At 37.6% G+C, this 21,979-nt stretch overlaps 1 protein-coding gene across 2 annotated transcripts in view; it reads right to left on the reverse strand.

Annotated features, from left to right (window-relative positions):
• The window catches only part of PAWR (pro-apoptotic WT1 regulator), a 68,694-nt gene that overhangs the window by 12,822 nt on the left and 33,893 nt on the right, over window positions 1-21,979 (reverse strand). For both annotated transcript variants that reach the window (XM_085568766.1, XM_021528064.3), the window contains exon 3: window positions 4,251-4,285. In XM_085568766.1, the coding sequence (XP_085424892.1) occupies window positions 4,251-4,285 (35 nt within the window). The remainder of the gene's footprint in view (window positions 1-4,250; window positions 4,286-21,979) is intronic.

Below are 21,979 nucleotides of genomic sequence, written 5' to 3' on the forward strand. Positions count from 1 at the left end.
GAATACACTTCTGAACCATGAAGAGATTTTAATTTAGCTCTTTTTGTAAACTGATCCAATTGATCTGATTCAAGAACCACACAAAAATGTTTAAATCATAATCTTAAAAGTTTACTTTTTTTAAAAAAAAAGAAACTAAATTGGTTCAAAAACTAGTAGACAGTCTTCAAAGTAAGATAGAACAAACCTTCTGTGTTTATAAAAATATTCCTATGTCCGCATAAATATCTTGCTTTACTGTTACTTGCAAACAAGCCTTTTAGTTTACAAAAGAAACATAATTCATGTTTACATGTAGATTAGACTCGTGTATTTCAATAAAGAAAATGCACTTTGACCTTCTCATGTTTGAGAAATCATTGGTAACATCAACTGTGCTGATACCATCAGACCTAAATCGGAAAATCATTCTTACTAATGGCAGTATGTTTGGTTATTTCAAATATCTATCCACAAAGCAGTGCAAAAAATGTCAAACCCAGTTTCATAACAGTAGTTTGAAATGGCCAAGATGAGCCATACTACATTAAAAAACCTGAGAGGAAAATGGAAGAATGGGAAGTCAATATGGGCTATTGCAACTGAAGTATACCTACATATTTAAAACACATGAAGCTTACAGTTAGGACACATGACTGATTACTGCTCCCAAATACTCTCCTGTAAGTCCTGTGGCCTTCATGTCAGCATGACCCTGCAGATTCTGGTCGTGCTTTTAATAGATCTTACAGTACCACTCCAGACCACAACAAAACTGTCACTTTCTCTTGAAAATATTTTATGCATTTAATAGTGCAACTACAAAGGAACCCCTCCACAGACTTCTGAGGGGTGTGAAAATTTCTGAAGTAAATTCAGAAGACAGACTACAAGTATAGACTAAGATACTCATCACAAACTTTTATTTACTTTACAGCACAAAGAGACAGGCTCAGTTTGTCCAAGTCACTAAGCACACAGTAACACAGAGAAGCCATCAGAGTTCATTTGTAAACAGGTTTTCCAGTCAACGGACACTCATTGAAACAGGTTTCCCAGCAATGTCATATAAATGTTTAGTCACGGATTGTTGCATCCATATAGGGAAAAGTAGCCAGTGCAATTCATAGTGTAAAATCTGTACAATTCCTTGAGTCCTGGAACACACCAAGAGAACAATGATTCTGTAAGAACACACATAACTGATCTTCTCAGATTTTTAATCTCTTTTCTCTTGTCAGATACAGATACAGGGAGGATGGGTATCTCAGTGTAGAGGCAGAATCGCAGAACTGTTGAAGTTGTAGAAGGATCTCTAAGATCACAACATAAAATATGAAAACAGTTAAATGGAAATGGAAAGGAAAGGTACTGGAAGTCCAGAAAAATATCAGTAATCCAGGACTAGAAGTCAGAAAGGATAATGGAGACATAACAGGAAGAAAAAAAAAATACAATAAAAACCCCCACACACAAAATCAGACAAATAATAAAGAGAAGACTAGGACCTCAATGATTAAATATAAGGATGTAAGAAAAATGAAGAAGAGAAAGGAAAGGGTGTCTAACTGCACTAAGAAATGGAAACCAGCAAAATGAAGAAAATTGCTCAGATGAACAAGATATCATGTCTGATAAGGAGTAACTGGGGAAGAGTGAGAAGGCAAAAGAGAAGAAGCAATGGTAAAAATGGAAGAAAGCAACCTGAATATTTCTGGCAAATAACTCAGTCTTTCAGTGGAAAGAGACTCTATTACAGAATCCAACATTTCAGGAAAATATACCTTCCTTTTTGCTATCATATGTCTATAAGTCTACTGACCATCTATCTCCCACAAAGTACTGGCCATTTACTGTTGCAAGTAAGTTTCAAATAGAATCTTGAAGTGCTTGTCCCTATGTGAAACATGCTTCACTCTGTTTGCTTTGAAAACCTTATGGAGTACACCCAAGACTGTTAAAAGCAAATTAAGCTGAACGTATTTGAGTCTTAACAGAGCCTGTTATCACAATTCAGCCTTTGGCATTAGCATTCCAATACTAGGTGCAATCTCTGAATAGCATTTTCCACTTCACAGATTCACAGAACATTTTGAGTTGGAAGGGACACACAAGGAGCATGGAGTCCAACTCTTAAGTGAATGGCCCATTCAGGGATTGACTCCACAGCCTTGGTGTTACTAGCATCATGCTCTAACCAACTGACTCCAAGGGACTCCTAATGTATTTGGGACTCCAGTGAGATCTGAGTCAACTGAATAAGAATTACTGTAGAGGAGGCTGCTTTCTGCAAGACCTTCACCTACTGCAGATGTTGGAAGAAGCAAACAAGCCCAGAACAATTCTGGCTCTGACTCTAGCATTCAAACCAGAAAGCAAAACCACTGGGAGTCATAACTTAAGTACCCTCACAAGAAAAATTAGTTCAGAGGTAGAAATTTTCAAATACAGCAGAAAATTAATAGATAATATTAACTCAAATCCACAGTGGGCATTGTATTCAAGGAGAATAAAACCCACTGAGTATTTTGTGAGTACTGGGCACTGTGTTGACAGTGGTAAACAATACTTCACTTTCAACTAAGTTCAAGACTGTGCAATGAATAAGACAGATGGCAACATCCATAAAATATTGAACAGCAGCTCACAGCAAGTCAGATTCGTCCTGCAAGTGATGCCAGCCCTGACAGAGGAAGTTAACAAAGGCTCTACATCCCACATATAACTAAAGCTGACTGAGCGAAGACTGCATAACCAAGTTTAATTTAGCATTTTCTAGCTTTGGCGTTTCCTCCTTTTGCAATGCTAATCAGTAGAATGAGATTATTTTCAAATAAGTTACAAACGTGGTTGTGCAAACTTCTATTTGTTACCACCCCACACACAATCAAGTTTTTGCAAGCGAGTATATACAGCATGCAAGCAGAGATAAGGTTTATGGAAAGCCACAAAAGTATGACACACACCACTAAGTATTTGCAGATACAAACAGCAATAAAATTCTGCACCACGACTGAAGAGGAAATAAAGACTGAACTAAAATGTGCTTGATTAACAAGAAATGAATAATGAAATTACATAGTTATTAAGCTTGTGACAATAAGCCCACCCATTCTGCAATGACAAAGTGATTTAAAAAAAAAACAACATAAAAAGCATCACTCAACTGAGTTTATGAGAACCTGGAAACATAAATATAAAAGACACCATGCTAGGAAAGCTAAAGCCTAACAGGATAGGTTATTCTTTTTTACAGCATGGGAAGTGAGACTCTGGAACAGGCTGCCCAGAGAAATTATGGGTGTTCCCTCCCTCCAAGTGTTCTAGGCCAAGTTGGATGGGGCTCTGAGCAATCTAGTTCACTGGCAAGTGTCCCTGCCCATGACAGGGGACTGGCCTAGGTGATTTTCAAGGTCTCTTCAAACCCAAACCATTCTACGAGTCTACCAGTGAACAATTTTGAGGGGTAGAAAACACAGCAGTGAAGACTAGATAATTGTAGATGCTCTTTGCACTTATATATATATATATATATATATACACACACACACACACTGGTGAATTAACCACCTACATATTTTACCCAAGTAAAGGATACCTGAAAGGGAATGCATTCATGTACCAAATAAAAACATTCTTACACAATTGTCTTGTTTCAGTTGATGTATTTTAGACCCTGCATTACAATAACATTTCCTGATAGCTGTGATAGTTGTGTCAGTACTAATTCTACATGGACAAAAATTTCACACACTGGTCATGTGCATCAAGAACTTCGGAAGTATTTCTCTGATTTAAAAGCTGGAGTAATGACCAGGGTAATACTTGACTCAAAGACATACAAATAACAACAGGACATGCTGTATATGAGGAACATCTCTACAACTGAGACAGAAGTATGACAAAGCCACCTTTCACTATTACTGTGGAGAGCAACAAAATTATCTCCCTTTATTCAACTTAGGAATACTTGGTTCATAAATGAAGCTGTGAAAATACTGGCTCCTAGGCAATGTGTAGTTGGCTTCCACATTTGATTGGGAAACTATTCTGCCCTAGTAAGAGCCAGTAAAAACTAGTGGAATTTGTTTTAAAGTCATAACATAATAGAGGGCTTTGGATAAGCTTGCTGCATCTTTCAGGTTCTTTGCCTGATATCAGGCTATATATCTACAGTAGCAGTATGATGGCTTCTACTAAAAATAGCCATTTAATCAGCATTATTTCTGGCAAAAATGTAAACAAAATTGTTGTGTACAAAGATCTCATACCTTTTATACCTGTTTGTAACCATCCTGGAGGAGTCCTAAAAGAAACAAAAATAAAAAATTAATTAATTTTTTTTTTTTTTAGCTATACTGCCAAAATACCTTATCACTCCACAGAAAACCAAGTCTGCAGTGAGAGCAGTCCCATGCCACTGTAAAAGTCAGTTTTGCATTATTTTGTTGTCAGGTATAGACAATACCAAGACTATTGTCACCATGTTACTGCTTCTGAACATCACCCCAGAAGCCTTAAGTGTCTGCCTCTGATTACCTCTGATCATAAAACTGGATGCACTTATTCCATCCCCCTGCATGCACAACATGTGAAACAGCTCCCACCCTGCCACCAGTACACCTCCACTACTAACTAGTATGGAAAGACATGTGCACTTTGATAGCTGCCCATCAACTTGTCCAACAGCAGCAGAGCAAAACTGTTTCAATTCCTCAGCACCACTGTCTTTCCAGATGTGAACTGAACTGAAGCTGTCAAGTACAAAAATTAAGACATGTTTCAACTGGTAAACAAGAACTCAGATTTGACAGAGTAAGTCCATAAATATTTTTTAGGGTGTTGTAAGAACATGACCCGATTATCTGCTTAGTCATAGGCAAAACACCCCCCCAAGCAAAAAACAAGTAAATAGTCAAGAAAGAATATTTAGGGAGTTAAAGGACAATTGCCTTTATGAGGAAAAAAAAAGGCAAAGTATGAAATGCTGTCTACTTACAACACTTACTGAAGGCAAAAAAGTAAATGAGCTCTCAAACAAGATGTAAGAGAAATTCCATCCACTATGAAAATTCTACAAAACATTACACTGCCTTCACTAATCAGCACACTAGTGACTTTTTAAGTAAATAAACAAACTAAAAATTAGGACAGAAAGTATTTTACTATAGAAAATAGAATTTTTTAAAAATTGTGTTATAGAAAAAAAACTTCATTTGAAAGTACATTTTATTTTATGAAGCATTTTCCATTTCTGCCATATGTGCTACACCTTATCCCTAAGATAACCAGAAGAACAAAATTCAACAAATTCATGGGAACTATAAAGAAACCCACAAATTTGGCAAAATTGCTGGTTTAACACTGATAACTATTTTTATCAATGATGACAGCATCTGAAAATTAGTGATTCACAGCTGTGAAACAGAAACCTAATTTTACCTCTAAAAGGGCAGAGAAACAATTTTAAATGTTACCAGTGTTATTTTTAAAGTCTACTTAAGGGTAGGTTATCTTTTAAAGGTCATGGAAGCAGGGGAAGGTTTCTGAGGACTAAAATGAAGTAAATGTAATTCCTTTCTTCAAGAAGGATCATCCAGGGAACTACAGGACAGTCCTTAGCTCAGTCCCTGAGTAGGAAACGGATCAGCATGGATATATGAAGGGAACACCATGCCTGACCTGACAGCCTTCTATGATGAGAGGACTTGGTGAATGAAGGCAAAGCAGATGATGCTTACCTAGATGTTAGCAAAGCTTTCAACACCTTCCCACACAACATATGTATATGGAAATAGAGGCCAGATAAGCAGACCATGAGATGCAGGGACTACCGGGTCCAAAGGGTTATGTGCAGCAGTATAAAGTCCAGCTGGACGCCAGCCACCTTTGCAGGGATTGATACAGGGGCCAGTGCTGTTTAATGACTTCATCAGTGACCTGAATTATGAGACAAAGTACAGCCTCAGCAAGTTAGCACACTACAAACAACTTGCATGAGAGGTTAACAGTACATCAGGTGGCTGTGTTGCCATCTAGAGGGACACAGACAGGATGGAAATTGGGCTTACAGAGACCCCATGAAGTCTAAAAAAAAGAAAATGCCAAGTCCTGCACCTGAGTCTGGGGATGAATAATCCCAAGCAGGAGTAAGATGCTGTGGAAAGCTGCTGTACAGAAAACCCGGGTGTCCTGGTGGACATCAACTCAAACATAAGCCATCTCTGCTCCCTTACAGCAAAGGCCCATGGCATCCTCAGGATGTACTGCCAGCAGGTTGAAGACAGCATCCTGAGGAGAGCTACAAAGACAGGGAAGGGACTAAAGGAGAACTCACACAAGGAGTTGCTGAGGTCACTTGACTTGTTCAGCCTGGACAAGACTGAGGGAACACCTCATTGCAGTTACAACTTCCTCATGAAGAGGCAAGGACAGTCAGGCACTGATCTCTTCTCTGAGGTGACCACTACAGCACCCGAGGGAATGACAGAAGTTGTATCAGTGGAGGCTTACTTTGGATATAAGGAAAAAGTTCTTCACATCTCAGGATGGCTGCGCACACCTGACAGACCTCAAGAAGCATTTGGACTATACTCTGGTGTGACTCCTGGGGTGTCGTGTTCAGGGACAGGAGTTAGACTAATGGGTACCCTCCAACTAAGCATATTCTCTAATTCTCTTCTGCTCAGCCCTGGTTAGACCACAGCTGGCATGCTGGGTCCAGTTCTGTACTTCTCAGTATGAGAACAATATACTGGAGAGACTCCAACAAAGCTAGAGAGATGATTAAAGGTCTGGAGCATCTGACACATAAGAAGCTGAAAGTCCTGGAAACCTTCAGCCAGGAGAATAGGATGCTCAGGAGGTATCTTGCCAATGTGTGCAAATTCCTGATAGGGTAAAGATGATAGAGACATTTTTCTATCCATCGTGATAATAAAAACCCCACTGGCTGCAGTCCTAAGCAATTTGTTACACATATCTTGCTTTGTCTGCAAGACCTGGACTGGAGACTTCCCAAGATCCCTTCAAGCCTTAAAGAGTTTTAGCTTTAAGACAGTCAGCAGTAACTGAAGAAGTGATTTGACTCTGAGGTACCTGAAGAGATTCAATTTGGTCCATCTAATACATTAGGATACATATTCCCTGTATCTGAGAGCTGAAAAGCCACATGAGTAACATCAGACAAAGCTCCTGATGGTGATGGTCATAGATACATTCCAGCTGCCCCATTTGCTATGGGCAAGCAGTTAAAATGCCTTTTTAGGCTTGGATGGAGAGTTACATTGGGTCTAAATTTTGCCTAAGTTCCTGCAGATACAATAAAGTAGGAACTCTGGGCTCTAATCTTCTTCAGTTCATATTTTTTTAACAGCTTCTTTTTTTCAGGAAAATGCTTCTTTGTGAACATAAGCCTCTGCTTGCAGTGAAAGGCAGGATTCATGAGAAAGGGAGAAATTGCACCTGAGACTGCAGTCTAGTGAAGTGCACATAGCTTTGTACAAAGAAATCTTAAGGTAAGAGATGCTTGTTTTGTACTCTAGACACTAAAAGGATGCAATGAACGCACTGTATACCCTCATATTTGCTAAAACATTTTCATATACTAAATGCAATTATAAGCTGTAAAGCAATTACATAGACTTGTGCATTTAACTCAACATGACACTTTTAAAAGTTTGGCACTACTATTCAGAAAAGCCAGCTCTTCAGAAAAAGCTGAGAAAGCAAACAAATGCTCAGAGACAAAGTGCATAGCAAATGCTCTCATTTGCTACAAATGATAGCTGTTAAAACAAACAAAAAAAGCTTGACTCAATTAACAAGTCCTTTTTAACAGATGTTTCTACAGTAAGTATTAGTGAGTTTTAACTACAGAAATGAAAACAAGTGTGAACAAAAAGTTAAAAATGCATATCTGATGCACAAAAATTCCTCTGAACACAGAATTAATATTGAAGATTTGGCAAATTATTATTTTTATTACTTTGAAATCTCTAATGTAAATGCAAACCAATCAGTCTTTAAAGTGGTGAGGAAAGCACTAGGAAAATGCATTATTTACGTCTGTTCTCATCTTAGGAAATTTATTTTGTGTGTGTTCAAAGGTCTCTGGCAACATGAATATAGTAGTCACACTGTAAATAGCATTATGTGCCTATAAATAAAAAAAAAATCTAAGATTTCAAACTATTCAGAAGATCCTAACATGAGGTAAGCATCTACAATTTAAGATCTTGTCTCCTCCACTTTTGGAGAACTGAAGGTTGGCAGAAGATGAAAAAAGGAAGGAGAAAAGGAGGGACATGCCTCTCCTGACAGAGAGTTAACCTAAAAGCAGATGACTATTCTTGTACATAAATACTTATTTACAAATCTGGCTTATATTCCTTAATATTTTTTAACTTTGATTTTTAACCCATATTTAAAATATCTAATCACTACTCTGAAAGTGAATAATTTGTCACGAGCAACAAAGAAACCTGTTCATTTGAATATATCCCTCTAAAAGAGGAATTCTTTTTATAGTCTGCAGAAATCTTGAATGGAAAAACATTAAGTAAAGAAGTAATTCATAACAATGCTAATGGTTTCTTTCATACTGGTGAAAAAATACTGCTGCCAAAAAACATCTACCAACATCAGTTCTTTGTCCAAGGCTGAAATCAAACACTCGCTTCAATGCAGTATTCCAAACAAAACCTTAAAATTACTTTTACTTTTTGCACATGCTATCAGGCAGCTTGCATTACCTTTTAACAGTATATACTTCACTAATTAACTGAATTACTAGTGAACACTCTGCAGAGTGACATACATCAACATTGCTCCAGAAAATTGGTCATGTTCCTTTTTTGTTTTGTCTACAAAAGTGATTGTATGGATGGTATTAATGCAGGACAGGGTGTGATCTACCCAAAAAAACCAAGGAAAAAGAAAACATTTCTCCCATTCCACATGAGCTCCTTCATCTGATTCACTGCACAGACTAACACACAGACATGCACCTGCTGCACAAGAGAATATATAAGGACAGAAAAGGCAGCTGAGACCATTTCAATTGATGAAACCATTTACTGCCAATTAAATCTCTGTCAAACTAGGATGCAAGAAACTTGGCTAACTCTCCTCTTTGCTCCCGGCTCATCTTGGTATTTCATCTGGCCAACAGAGAAATTACATAAACAAGCTGGTCATCGGGCTTTAAATAAATAGAATTGTCTGTGTTTACAAGTGTCTGACAAAGTTTTCCAGATGATAAACCAACCCTACTATTACAAATTTGCTAGTTAAAATGCCCTAACAAACATTGTTTTTAAACAAGTACAGACTCTGGAATCAGCTGGACTATGTAAAAGGTTCACTGGAATTCCTTGAAACACAACTTGAAAGTTTTGCAAACAATTAAAGCAAATCCCATTGATAAAATCAGGTTGCTAGGGCTCACTAGTATATATACTTACATGAAGAATATGCACACTGTTTTAAAATAGAACTATATACTAGTGCAAATTATTACTATATAATGATATTCCTGCAACATGCAAGGTTAAATTTCGACTGAAATTAGGCTATCAAAGTGATTTTCTTTTCATATGTAATTCAAATATGGGCTTCCTAAGAAGTTTCTTGCACATTCTTCAAGATGTGAATAAATATAACTTCCCTACATGGAAGAAGGAGGTCTACTGCTGGGGTTTCTTGCCTTTTTACATATCCAAGTAGATTCTGTCTCCATCCAAAAAAATCCCTGTACCTTAAATCACATCTTGATTAACTACAGCCATTCTCACATTCAGTAGAACACCGCACTGAGATTTACGTGGAAATGGCAGTTACATATCTTCTGCAATACAGACAAGGTTTCATTCAGCTCTTAAGTGGGATAACATCTAAATGCTAAATAACTGAAAGGCAATCTGACCCTAATACAATCCAGGAATGACTGCAGATGTTAAGAACAGCAAAAAGACAGGTGAAATACCTTTCTTCTCCTCCCATCAAAGTTGCCCAAAAACAACTTTCCCTCAGAAGTCAAGAGATACCTTCCCATTTACCTTCCATTCCTGAATCACAGAATCAAAGAATATGCTGAGTTGGAAAGGACCCTTTAGAATCGTCAAGTCCAACTCCTGTCCTAAATAGAATACCCGAAGGATCACACCATGCGACTGAGAGTGTTGTCCAAACACTTCTTGAACTCTGTCAGGCTTGGTCTGTGATCACTGCCCTGGGGAGCCTGTTCCACTGCCCAACCACCCTCTAGCTGAAGAGTTTTTCCCTGATATACAACCTAAACCTCTCCTGACTCAGCTTTATGCCATTTCCTCAGGTCCTGTCACTGCTCACAAAAGCGAAGAGAGATCAGTGCCTGTTCCTCCTTCTCCCCTTGTGAAGATGAAGACCACAACAAGGTCTCCCTTCAGTATCCTCTTCTCCAGGCTGAACAGACCAAGTGACTTCATCTGCTCCTCATATGGCTCCCACTCCATGCCCTTCATCATCCTTGTGGCTCTCTTCTCAATGCTCTCTAATACCTTTTTTTAAAATGTCTTTTACACATTGTGTCACCCAAAACTGCACACAGGACTCAAGGTGAGGCCGCCCCAGTACAGAACAGAGCAGGACAATCCCCTTCCTTGCCCAGCTGGCCATGATGTGCCTGATGCCCCCCAGGACAGGGCTGGCCCTCCTGGCTGCCAGGGCACTGCTGGCTCATGTTCAACTTGCCATCAACTAGGACCTCCAGGTCTCTTTCCTGCTCCCCAGTCTGTGCACACAACCAGAGCTGCACCATTCCAGGTGAAGGATTTGGCACCTTCCCTTGTTAGATTTCATACAGAGTTAGTGATTTCCCAGTTCTCTAATTTGTCATGGTCTATCTACAGGGCCTCTCTGCCCATGAGGGAGTTGACAGTTCCTCTCAATTGTGTCACCCCTTTGAAAACATCTAGAGATGTTTTTCACAGAAATGCAACACAGCTTTGTGAACCTTATTTTTTACAGCCTCATCTACTATCTTTAATTAATATGTAATAATAGACCTTCAAACAAGAAATAACAGATGTACTAAATGCCTAGGTTCAAGTGATAGATACTACTCCTGCAAAGCCAAGGGAGCTATGACTTATCCGCCTGTTTACACAGAGCCAGAGGGCCATAGAGAAACACGGCAAGAATGCCTAGGGAATCAATCAGAGTTCTAACAGAAAGATAAATATCCTCAATTCATATCTATGAAGAAATCTATTAAGGACATAAGGTGAGAGAAAATAATTAAAGAAATACCTGCAGGTAACACAATAACTCCCAGGTAAGTCAAGCATCTTCCAGAAGAGAACAGCTCCCAGAAATAAGGAAAACAGAAATATGGAAAACAGAAATACACATTTAAACAAATTAACAGAGCTTTTTTTAGAATTCATTATTCCCTATTTCTATAGTCAAGCAATACTCACCACTGAAGAGAAATAAAAAGAGTTCAGGACAAGCAGTAAGGCACTCAGAACAAAAGCTGTGAAGGAGCTGATTAGATCAGGCTGAAAAAACCTGACTAGATCTCAGGTGACTCAGAAAAGGCAGAGCAAGAAAAATGGCCACAAAGACAATGTGGTATCCCTAAGAAATAAGAACCTGTAGGCTCCCCTCAGACAAAAGTATCTGAAATCACATAAGGGCTGAACTACAACTCAAAGCAGTGTTTTCAGAGCAGGAAACATAGGTCTGTGTTATATACCCTGGCATGTTGATTAAAGGTATGCAGTTGTTTCTGAGCTAGCAAAGGCTAGTAATGTCCTTGTAGCACTACACAGGCAGCCAAAACTGGTGCTGTGATGTTCATACTATTTTAAGAGGACTGTTTCCTGGTACATGATTCCTCAAATAGTCCTCAGGTATGACATAAGAGAGCATTAGGTAGCATGAACCAAAACCATGCCAGGAAATGTTGCTAATAATTAAGCCACAGGCTCTATCAGCAGCGCAGCAGTTGAGCTCACACCCAGTTCTTGTACTTTTTAACAGTATAAACATAGTCAGACTGTCTCCACCAAACAACTATGATTTACATTCCTCCTCCCTCCTGAGCCATTGCATTAATTACACTAGACTGCAAGGATGTACACTATCCTGCCCCAGCCATCCTCCTACCACCATGGAACTGGAATATGTACCTTCCAAACACATCAGCACATCTGAGTAACTACTGCTATGGTATTCTCTAACTATTAATAACATGAATGTATGATACATGTTACAAAATGTCTGACAACTATTGCCATGTGTATTTTACAGATTATACATTTCAGCTCATCTTTCAGCAATACTGAGCAAGCCATCTCCCCTCTCCACCTTGCAGCAGGGATCCTCTTGGTCTATGATCCATTCTAGTTCTTGCAGAAAAGAACCTCCTCCCTCTCTCTACACAGCCAGCAGGTACTCATAACTGTTACATAGGCTTCAGATTTTTTCCTGGCATGAAAACAGTATTAATTAAAATTCTCTCTCTAGAGTAGAAGCACAGGAAAGTGCAGGAATCAGGAGTATTTCCATACATTACAAAAGCTTTTAGTATCAGTCAGGCTGTGTAATCTATTTGTACAATAGATTACATCAGGAAGACCCTCTTTTTCAATAAACTTGTATGTGCTCAATGACTCTTTTTGCCAAAGAAACCTCAGCTACAGTTCATCATTATATTTTCAGGATCACTTGTTTCCTCACAAAAAAAAAAAGACTGGGAGGGGATACCCACTAACCCAGTTGACTTTAAAAGCTAGTCCAAAACAGAAAACATGTGGGGGAAAAAAATAAATTCCTTTACATGAGGCCCCTTTAGCCTGCTCAGAACATTAATTGGGAATTTGAGAAACTGCTTCCTATTCCTTACATCTGTATATAAAGGTTCCAAAAAAGGCTCCACACCAGTGTAACAGGAGCTAGTGCTGGTGCAATTCTGGAGCACAGCTACATGAACTCCATAGTGAAAGAAACAAACAGGGCAACAACAAACCAAATATCTTTACATACAGGTTGAGTACATAGCAGCAACATCTGAAGACAAGAAAAAATTAGAATAAAAGTAAACAAAGCCCCCCCAAAAATGTAATCTTAATGGAAGGACCACAACCAAACTTAAGTAAAACTAGAAGGAAAAAATCATAACCTACACACTTTGTTTCACACATGCTCTTCATAAAGGATCTAGAAAGTACCCGAAGAGCAGGCTGTGCTGAAAACCCTGTAGATTCCTAGGCACAACTGCGATTCTAGAGTAAAAAAAGGAAGCCTTTACAATGCCTTGCCTTCACAGACACAGGCTTAATTCAGCTTTAGTTTTCATGCAGGTCCTGTGACAAACAGTTGTGTGCACACACACACACAGGCCCACAAAATCAAATATCCAATTTTAGGAAACTTCACGGGTACATTAAATTCTATTTACTGGGAGTGAAATCCATTCATCAGACAAAATTTTAAGCTTAAACCACTTATCCATTAAATTAAACTTTACTGAGCACAGACGTTAAAAATGTTAATAATTCTGTATTTCTTTCTAAGAAAAGCAAAGTTTGCCATCAAAGGTAGTCAAATTTATGCTGACAGTGATCAAGCACTGAACATAAATAATGCCTTCCACAAAAACTGAAAAGATCTCTCTTCTTGGTCAGTTGTCAGGATGACAAATCTTGGTAGACATTATCACTATTTCCTTTCAAGAGCAGAAGACGGGCAACTCAAAGTAGTGATGCCCAAGCTGCATCCTCAAGGCTACATTTTGCTTAGCCAAGCAACTTTATCTGGCTCACAGGCAATTTAAAGCCACCCTCTTTCCCTTTGGTCTCACATCAGTAACTGCTAGCTCTCAGGTCCCTGATTTCTTAGAGGCAAAAAGGACCACAATTTCACTTGAAAGCACATTCCAAAAGCAGCAGCATTGGATAGTGCACATGCAGTACAGCTGAATCTGATTTGCATGTGCAGATCCTTTGGCATAGCAAAACCCACTGAACATGCATGGATCAGCAGCACTCTACCAACAGCCACATATCATACACTAAATTTGCTCATATGGCAGGAGAGGAGGAAGATTTTGCAGAGGAAACCTATGTTGCTACAACAGCATCTTCTGACATAGCCCATTCCAATGAGAAATTCAGACTACACTGTTTTAAAATTTGCTGTTCTACTAAAAACACAAATCACACAATGTAACTAAAAACTAATAATCTCATTTTTATCAAAATAAATCCTTGAGTGTAGTTAAAGCCTCCAGTTATACCAGACAAAAACACCATGCAACATTATTGCTCAAATTCAGAAGTTACCTTGAAGATTAATTAAAAACTTACTATATAGAGTGGGGTTTTTCCAAACTGCAATAATACATACAGAGAAAAGCAATTAAAGCAAATCAAGACTCCAAAGTCAACCAACTCAGAACAGGTCAGAACGTCCTAGACCTATGCAACTTTCATTCAAATTCATGATACTGCCCTTCCTGACATCATGATGTACTTTTCCACAACATCTCTTAAGTGGAACACAAAGAACAGTACTCAGTGAGCAATGTTCAAATTTTGCATTTGCTAGCTCTTCAGGAAGTGGACACGTGCCTTAATTACTTAGGTATTAACATACTCAATTTGCTCTGAATATAGGCCCATTTTGCTAGAAATTACCTGACTGATTGCCTGATCATTTGTGACCACAAAAACATGAAATTCCTGTGTTCCTGTTTTCCTTACAGAGATCAGAAAAATCATCTGGGTCTCCCAAGCTATGGGAGGCACAGCAGATAGTAACTGAAGCACCTGGTTCACATCATATCCTGCACAGAGCAGCGAATTCCCTCCAACTAATGTCACTTTAAAAGCACTGCACACACACAAAACTGGCTTACAGTGCAAATGTATTTTAAAAAATAGCGGTCTTCTAATACTTAACATGGAATTTGAATACTTTTAAACTAATTTTTTATGCAAACACTTTTAGACATATAGTCCAATTTCCTCATGAGTTTTCTACTGCAGTCACTACTATTGCTTAAGCGCTTTGTGGATACTGACTGCTTTCATATCAGCTCTGTGAAGTGCATCAAACTCCACCTGCAAATAGAAAAGCCAAGATGAATACTATCTGGTAGTTAACTCTCAAATATTAGAGCCATATAACCTGATTTGTCAGAATCACTTATGACTTCCAAACTCAAACATATGTCACCATAATTAACATATTCTGTACTTTAATCACATTTACTTCCTTACTTCTAAAAACAATACCAATATTATAATCAGGTTATTACGCAAAATAATTACTGGCTTAGCATCTAAAAAATGTAGTGTGGAAAAAAAACCATGTTTAACATATTTAGGCATGCTTAGTGTAGCACAACCACATTTTCTCTATGGATGGAAATTAACATCAAGCAACATCACAGCAAAATACTCACAAAAGATTAACTACTACTGTTGAATGCATAGACACAGTTCTTTGCAAGAATGACATGAAACCTAGATGCCAGACACCTTTGAAAATCCATGGTCATGTATGAATAGACATGAATATTATTACCACATACTTTGGTTAATGAGAGTAATTGTAAAATGATGTTGTATGACATTACACTGCAAAATGAAATGCCAGAAAAGGCAAAATAGGCAAGATGTGCAGCCTGATTTGGCTGGCTTATTTGGCAGTATATTCTCAGCACAAGATTCAAGCACAAAACTCTGGAGAAACTTGTGTCAAGCAGGTTTTCAACTGTCCTTCTGAAAGGAGATAAATGTAACAAATTCAGATCCCTGCATTTCTCACAGTCTGCCACAAAGCTAAGAAGGAAATGTATTCCTTATCTTTATTTATTGCTTTCAGCAAAACTTATAAGGTGACTCTATTACCATTTAAACATTAAACACTCATATATATCCTTCCAAAAATTTCAATGTGTTAGGCCACATTTAAAGACAATAATCATATTTAGGCAAACACAACTACACTTCTGTAGAAATATCTTTGGACCATGTTCCTTTTATAAAGTGCTTGCAATGTTTTGGTGAAATGTTAAACTTTTTTAGAATAAAAGGTTAAGAAAAGATCAGATGTGGTTTTCCTTCAATTTTCAAAGGCTTTTGAATGACTTACAACTACATGCACAAGACATAACTACAGGGTCTTACGAATAAATCAAGTTTAAATTACTTCACCAGGCACCTAACCTATTCATACTGGTTACTACAATGAACCCAACCTACTGCGGCACAATTTCATAGTTGTACCATTAATGTTAATTATGTAGATATTTTGTCCTATTCTCACCTCCAATCAACAACGATTCTTTCAAAGGTGCTGGGTAATTTCTACACTAAACTGAACGATTATCCAAGCAACTATTACAAGCTAACCTCTTGCAGAGAACAAAAACCTGCATTGCTGCTACAGAGAGGAGTGAGAGCAACTCGAGACATGGCAATACTACTGTGTATGTAAGTCAGTGCTCTGAGCTGAAAACTAGTGCAGCTTTGCCTTCCATTGTCTTGGATTAACAACTCCACAGGAATTCAGTTCTAGGATCAAACTTTAGTCTGTCCGCTAATGCACATAATTTGTACTTACTGCAAGAATATAATATAAATTACAGTCTAATAAAGTTAAGTGCTACAGATAAAGTGATATTTTTTTGTGCAATTCAGTATGGATGTTTAACTGCCCAAAATGTATCTCACAAAGCTGTATCTTGTATAAAATAATTTTGTAAGATTCAACATCTTGATTTCTTGAATTTCTTGTTCATGTACATGCTAAGACCAATACAGGGAGAGCAAGAAACGTGCATTACAATTGCATACACAAAGTAAATTAATGGTTGGAACAAAATTACTGCTATTTCCAACTGAAGTGCAAGGGTCTTGAATGAGGCCCTGGGCTTTGCAGCCATATAGAATATGCAATAAGGTACAGCAAAAGAATTGTCATGGCTTAAAAAGTAGAGTGAGTCATCTCATGTTGGGATCCCAGGCCTCATAATGCTTGAGAGGCAAAATTCCCCTCCCAGCTTTATATTATCACTACAAAACCAAAACAGGTTTCTAGTAGATAACTGCATAGTCTTTGGCAATCAGACAGATGCAAAAGATATTGGTAACGGTGATAGTTATGATCTTCAATTTCTTAATATGGAATTAAGAAATACACTAGACAAATTTTGTGTAACAATAATAAAGATCGGCATTCCCTTTCTACAGTAAGACACTCCAAATCATTCTAGTATTTATAAATAATTACTTTTCAGTTGAAGGATTCAGAGTATTAGTTTCACAAAGGCTGAAGTTCAGTATCTAAGTGACTCAGAATTTCCTCTTTCCATGATCACAGGCACAAAAAATCAGTATCTCTCACTATAATTGATTCCCATTTCCATGTTATGTTAGTAGCAAAAATCATCCTGACATGTTTGCGTCAAATTTTCCAGGAGAGGAAAGGATTCAGCTCATCCAGCAAGACCCTTTTTGTCCTCAGTAAGGAGAAAAACACACTTGTAGAACTTAATAGCCCCCACCCTCATGCCAATGACAAAAGTAATTTTGAAGTTCTTGAACACCTTTTTGTCTCTTGATACTTTTGACAATGTTTTTACTCAAATCTTGTATCTTATATGTCAATTATTCACAGCTGTTAATTTTTTTGCAGTGTACTCATTCACTGCACAGCATAACTAGCATTCACAGACACTACAACATCTGAAATACAATGCAAGCAGAAAGGAACAAAAGATAACATAAAATAAAGGATTTCAAACCCTTTCCAAGGTATTGAGAATGAGACTTCTGTATCATTATAGCATAACTACCAAAAAACAACTAGTTGTAATTTGAAGGTTTCAATGGATGAAGAACCTATACAGTGCAAGGCATTATATTAGCTTTGAATTAATCTTCCCAGCCTTCCCCATTGATGCTCCAATTTTCCAAGAACACCTTAAGGTGACATACACATCACAACATACTACCATGCTCAAATATCACTTTTGTAATGACAGGTTATGTTAACCCTACTGCCACACTGTTACATGAAGAAGGGTACATATTTGGGACATATTTTTGGAGGCCAAACGCACAAACAACTAAATTCCAAGAGGCATATGACCATGGTATTGGCAAACCTGAACGCTTTGATACAAAGGCCTGGCATGTGGTGTTTTTTGGCAGGGGTTTTTTGAGTATTAGCTAATAGTAATATCTTTTCCACATTCTGGAATTCAGAAAGTTTTCTAAAAGACCTAAAAATAAATCTTCATTAAACAAATAGGTTTTTTTCCAGCCAAATCTTGTAGGTTTTTTGATGCAAGCTTTCTGTAGAGCACATAAATAATAACACCATTTTCAATTAAGACATACTCGCTACTTTGAACATACCATTTCTCTCCACCTACAAGAACCACATTGCTATCAAATAGTTTTGCAGTATTTTCAATTTTGCCATCTCTGCTAAACAAGAGATAGCTTTCTAAAATTAGCAGACACCGAAGATTTCTAGTTGAACCAGAAACTTCAGTAACTTTTAAAGTAGTAGTTTTAACCATGCTTGTCTTTAGAATTACAGATTTTTTTATCTCATTTGTAAGAGTTCTAGGCTCAATGATATATGACTTACCACCCTCAGTGTTCATCCCCATAAGCATCACTAGAGTAGCCCCACAGTACTGTAACTCACAAGATCAGAACAACTGAATAGGATTTTAGTCCTACTAAGAACAGGAAGAAAATCAAGCAAGAAAGTCAGAATCGGATATAACACTTGTGTCTGGGAGCAGATTTGATGTTGATTCACCTGGTGAGGTGTGGCTATCTACACTATTTTTTGCTAAATTTAAAAACCAATTTTTTCCATGCTTGTAACATTGCCAGACCTACCATTTTCTATATTGCCAATATAAAATAATTATAAAAGATTATTTCAGTCAAATAGCTCTGCTTCAAGGAAAATACTCAAATCTGCTGTAATTTTAGATCTATTCTTAAACAAATACGGTATGTTTGCATTTCAAACCAAGAACTTTAAATTCACACCGTTTTCAAAAAATGCACGTATTGCCTAAGAAAATGAGAACCACAACCTCTGACAATATTAAAAGGGAACTGAAAAATCAGATTAAGGACTGGAAATAAAACCTTATTCAGCAACGTATTTCCTCATCAAATTTGAGGTCAATGCCATTTTATTCACCATATACACAATCATTATGTATTTACAAGTTTCATTAAATGATAGTAAGAATGGACAAATGAGGGGAAATAGCTGTACCTACAGAAATGTATTTATTCTGCTTAGTACATGGAAGTAAAATATATATTGGTCAATGGCAACTTAAAATTAGTTCTTACAGCTACAACATAAGCTCTACTTTTTAAAAAAGTATTAGTCTTGGACAGAGTAGCATCAAAAGGCAATTAAGTCATCAAACCTGAAATAACACTGCTGTCAAATTCTGTTCAAAATGGGCAAATTCTAAGTCTTCTAATAAAAAGCAAATTGACAGAGCCAGTAGTAAACTGATTAAGCCTTAGCAGCTGTAACTTTCTAAGGTTCCATCTGTTCTGTACATGTGCCACACTGGGCCTTTGCCAGATCCAAAACCTGGGACTCTGTTCTGTATTGTTGGTGACACGACACTCCTGCTGTGCTCTATCAAGAAAGAAGTAGTTCTCACATTAATAAAGACAGTTTGGTAAATAAAAACTGAGATTGCTGGTCAAGAAGAATAGAAAATATGGATTAAAAAAAGAGGCATGGGAATATAGCCAAAGCATTATATAATACCACTAGAGAAACTAAAAATTAAGACTTTTGGAATATCTGCTAAAGAAGTGAAAACAGAGTGAACACTGTAAGAAACAGTCTTACAAACAACTTGGAAAAAAGCATGAAAACTTTTCAGCATGACGGCTCCTAATGAATCTGCAAAGACAACAAATCCAGTTACATGAGGCATACTCAGAGCAGACACTTGCTTTGAAGAAATAATTTTGTTGATGTTCACCATGGAAAAGAATGGTAAGAGTGTCATATCAGAGCACTCCCTCTGGAGAACGGTCTATTTACAGCAGAAACACTGTTAGAATGTGAAAAAAAAATTAATAAAAGAAATTTTAAAATGTTACCTACCAGAACAAGGTATCTGTTTATTCCTTGAGCTTTGAAGAAACTATTGATATTACTGAAAAATGTAATAGCTGAACTACTTAAGATTAAATGGAACTTCTCATTTAAAACTGCCCCAGTACCACACAGGGTAACAAACATCATCCTCAAGAAGATTCTTAAACAAACACAGAACTATAGAGGACTAAACTTGATATTTATACAGGATAAAGTAGAACAATTAAGGAATAAGTAAGTAAATATGATACAATGTGGAAGAGTCATTAAGGCATTTGTAGAATAGTTGCACTTCACAAATCTAATACAGCTTTTTTTTAAGTTATAAAAATATGTCCAGGACAGAACTTTGATTGACAGCATACTCCATTTCAAAGGCACTCCCCAAAGCCTACTCAAGAAGTCTTCTCTTAGAATAAAAGAAAATGTCCTGTGAATAAATCACTGGTGAAAAGGCAGGAAATAATGGTGGACCCAATGGTCAGCTTCCACAGTGGACAGAACAACCAGAATAGTGTCACAAGAACCTGTGCAGGCACCTGTGCTTTTCAATGTTTTTGTAGAGGAGAAGTCCACAGATGCTATACAGAACAGAAAAGATACAGATCAACTGTTAAAATATGCAGGACTCTTTTATTGGGAGTGACTGGGAGGTGGAACAGGAGATTAAATTTAATGTACATAAGTATAGTGTACATAAGTGAAACAAAAGGTGAACATGTTTCTAAATTTACACAGGCATTGACCTCTGAACTTGTTATTCTCACTCACAGATAACTCGAAAAATGTTAAGTTAGATTAGGCATACACAACATAAACAGTAAATTCAGTGCTCAGGAGACAGGTATCAGGAATTACTAGGAAAGAAACAGAACAAAACAAATGCCACCATTAAACCACTCTATGACTGCATGTTGTACTGAATGTTTTATGGGTTCTGGTTTTGGGTACCAAACAAAACACAGTCAAACTGGAAAGTAGAGAATGTTATTGAGTAACTCCTGTGTAAGGAACAACCAAGTAAAATAGAATTCTTCAGCCCATAATAGAATTCAGGCAGTTGAGAGGAGCCATCCTTTCTCTGCAGCACTCAGTCACATAAAGAGGAAGCAGTTGATCCCCATGTCGTCTTGCTGAAATCACATGGAAACATGGCAAATGACAGACTCAACTTTAACAAAAGGAGACTGATCTTGACATTCCAGGTAATTAAAATGTAGATGTCTCTGCCCCAGGCTATTAACATTAAAGGCATCCACCAGCAGATGAAAGACTGGGCAAAATTTTAGACCTGAGCAGATGAAAGACTGGGCAAAATTTTAGAAGAAAAGTACATCCATATCCACCAATTTAGCCATGGCATCTCTAATTATGGATGGTTATAAAACTATCCATGAGCACCATATGCTTGTTTTGTTTGCATGTTTGTTGCCTCTGTTGCCTGTGTTGGAGTCACCAGGCAGAGCTGGATGGCCTCAGCTTGTACAGAAGGGTTTGTACAGAAGGATTTGTACGTGCTGTTAGGTAACAGAAGAAGAAACAAGACTTGTTAAAGAGACTTAGAGCACTCAGGAAAGAGACAGAACATTTGCCACAGGTGGTATAGCATGAAGGAGGGGTGTACTGGGCATAACTGGCAATGTTTTGATATCAAGGGGAGGAGATTGCAGAACTGAGTGTGGTTAGGATTGGAAAGCAATAAAAAGGGAAAAAAGGTTTCACAGAGGCAAGGGCTGTTTACCCTAGGAGTTTGCATGTTGGTTTCAATCCCAGAATCAGTAATTAGAAGTCAATTAACAAAATAAATTAGGAAAATGTGTCCTGATTTAGAGGTCTACCTCCA

The sequence above is a fragment of the Lonchura striata genome, chromosome 1A (genome assembly GCF_050655825.1).
Source record: "Lonchura striata isolate lonStrDom1 chromosome 1A, ASM5065582v1, whole genome shotgun sequence".
NCBI classification, from domain to species: domain Eukaryota; kingdom Metazoa; phylum Chordata; class Aves; order Passeriformes; family Estrildidae; genus Lonchura; species Lonchura striata.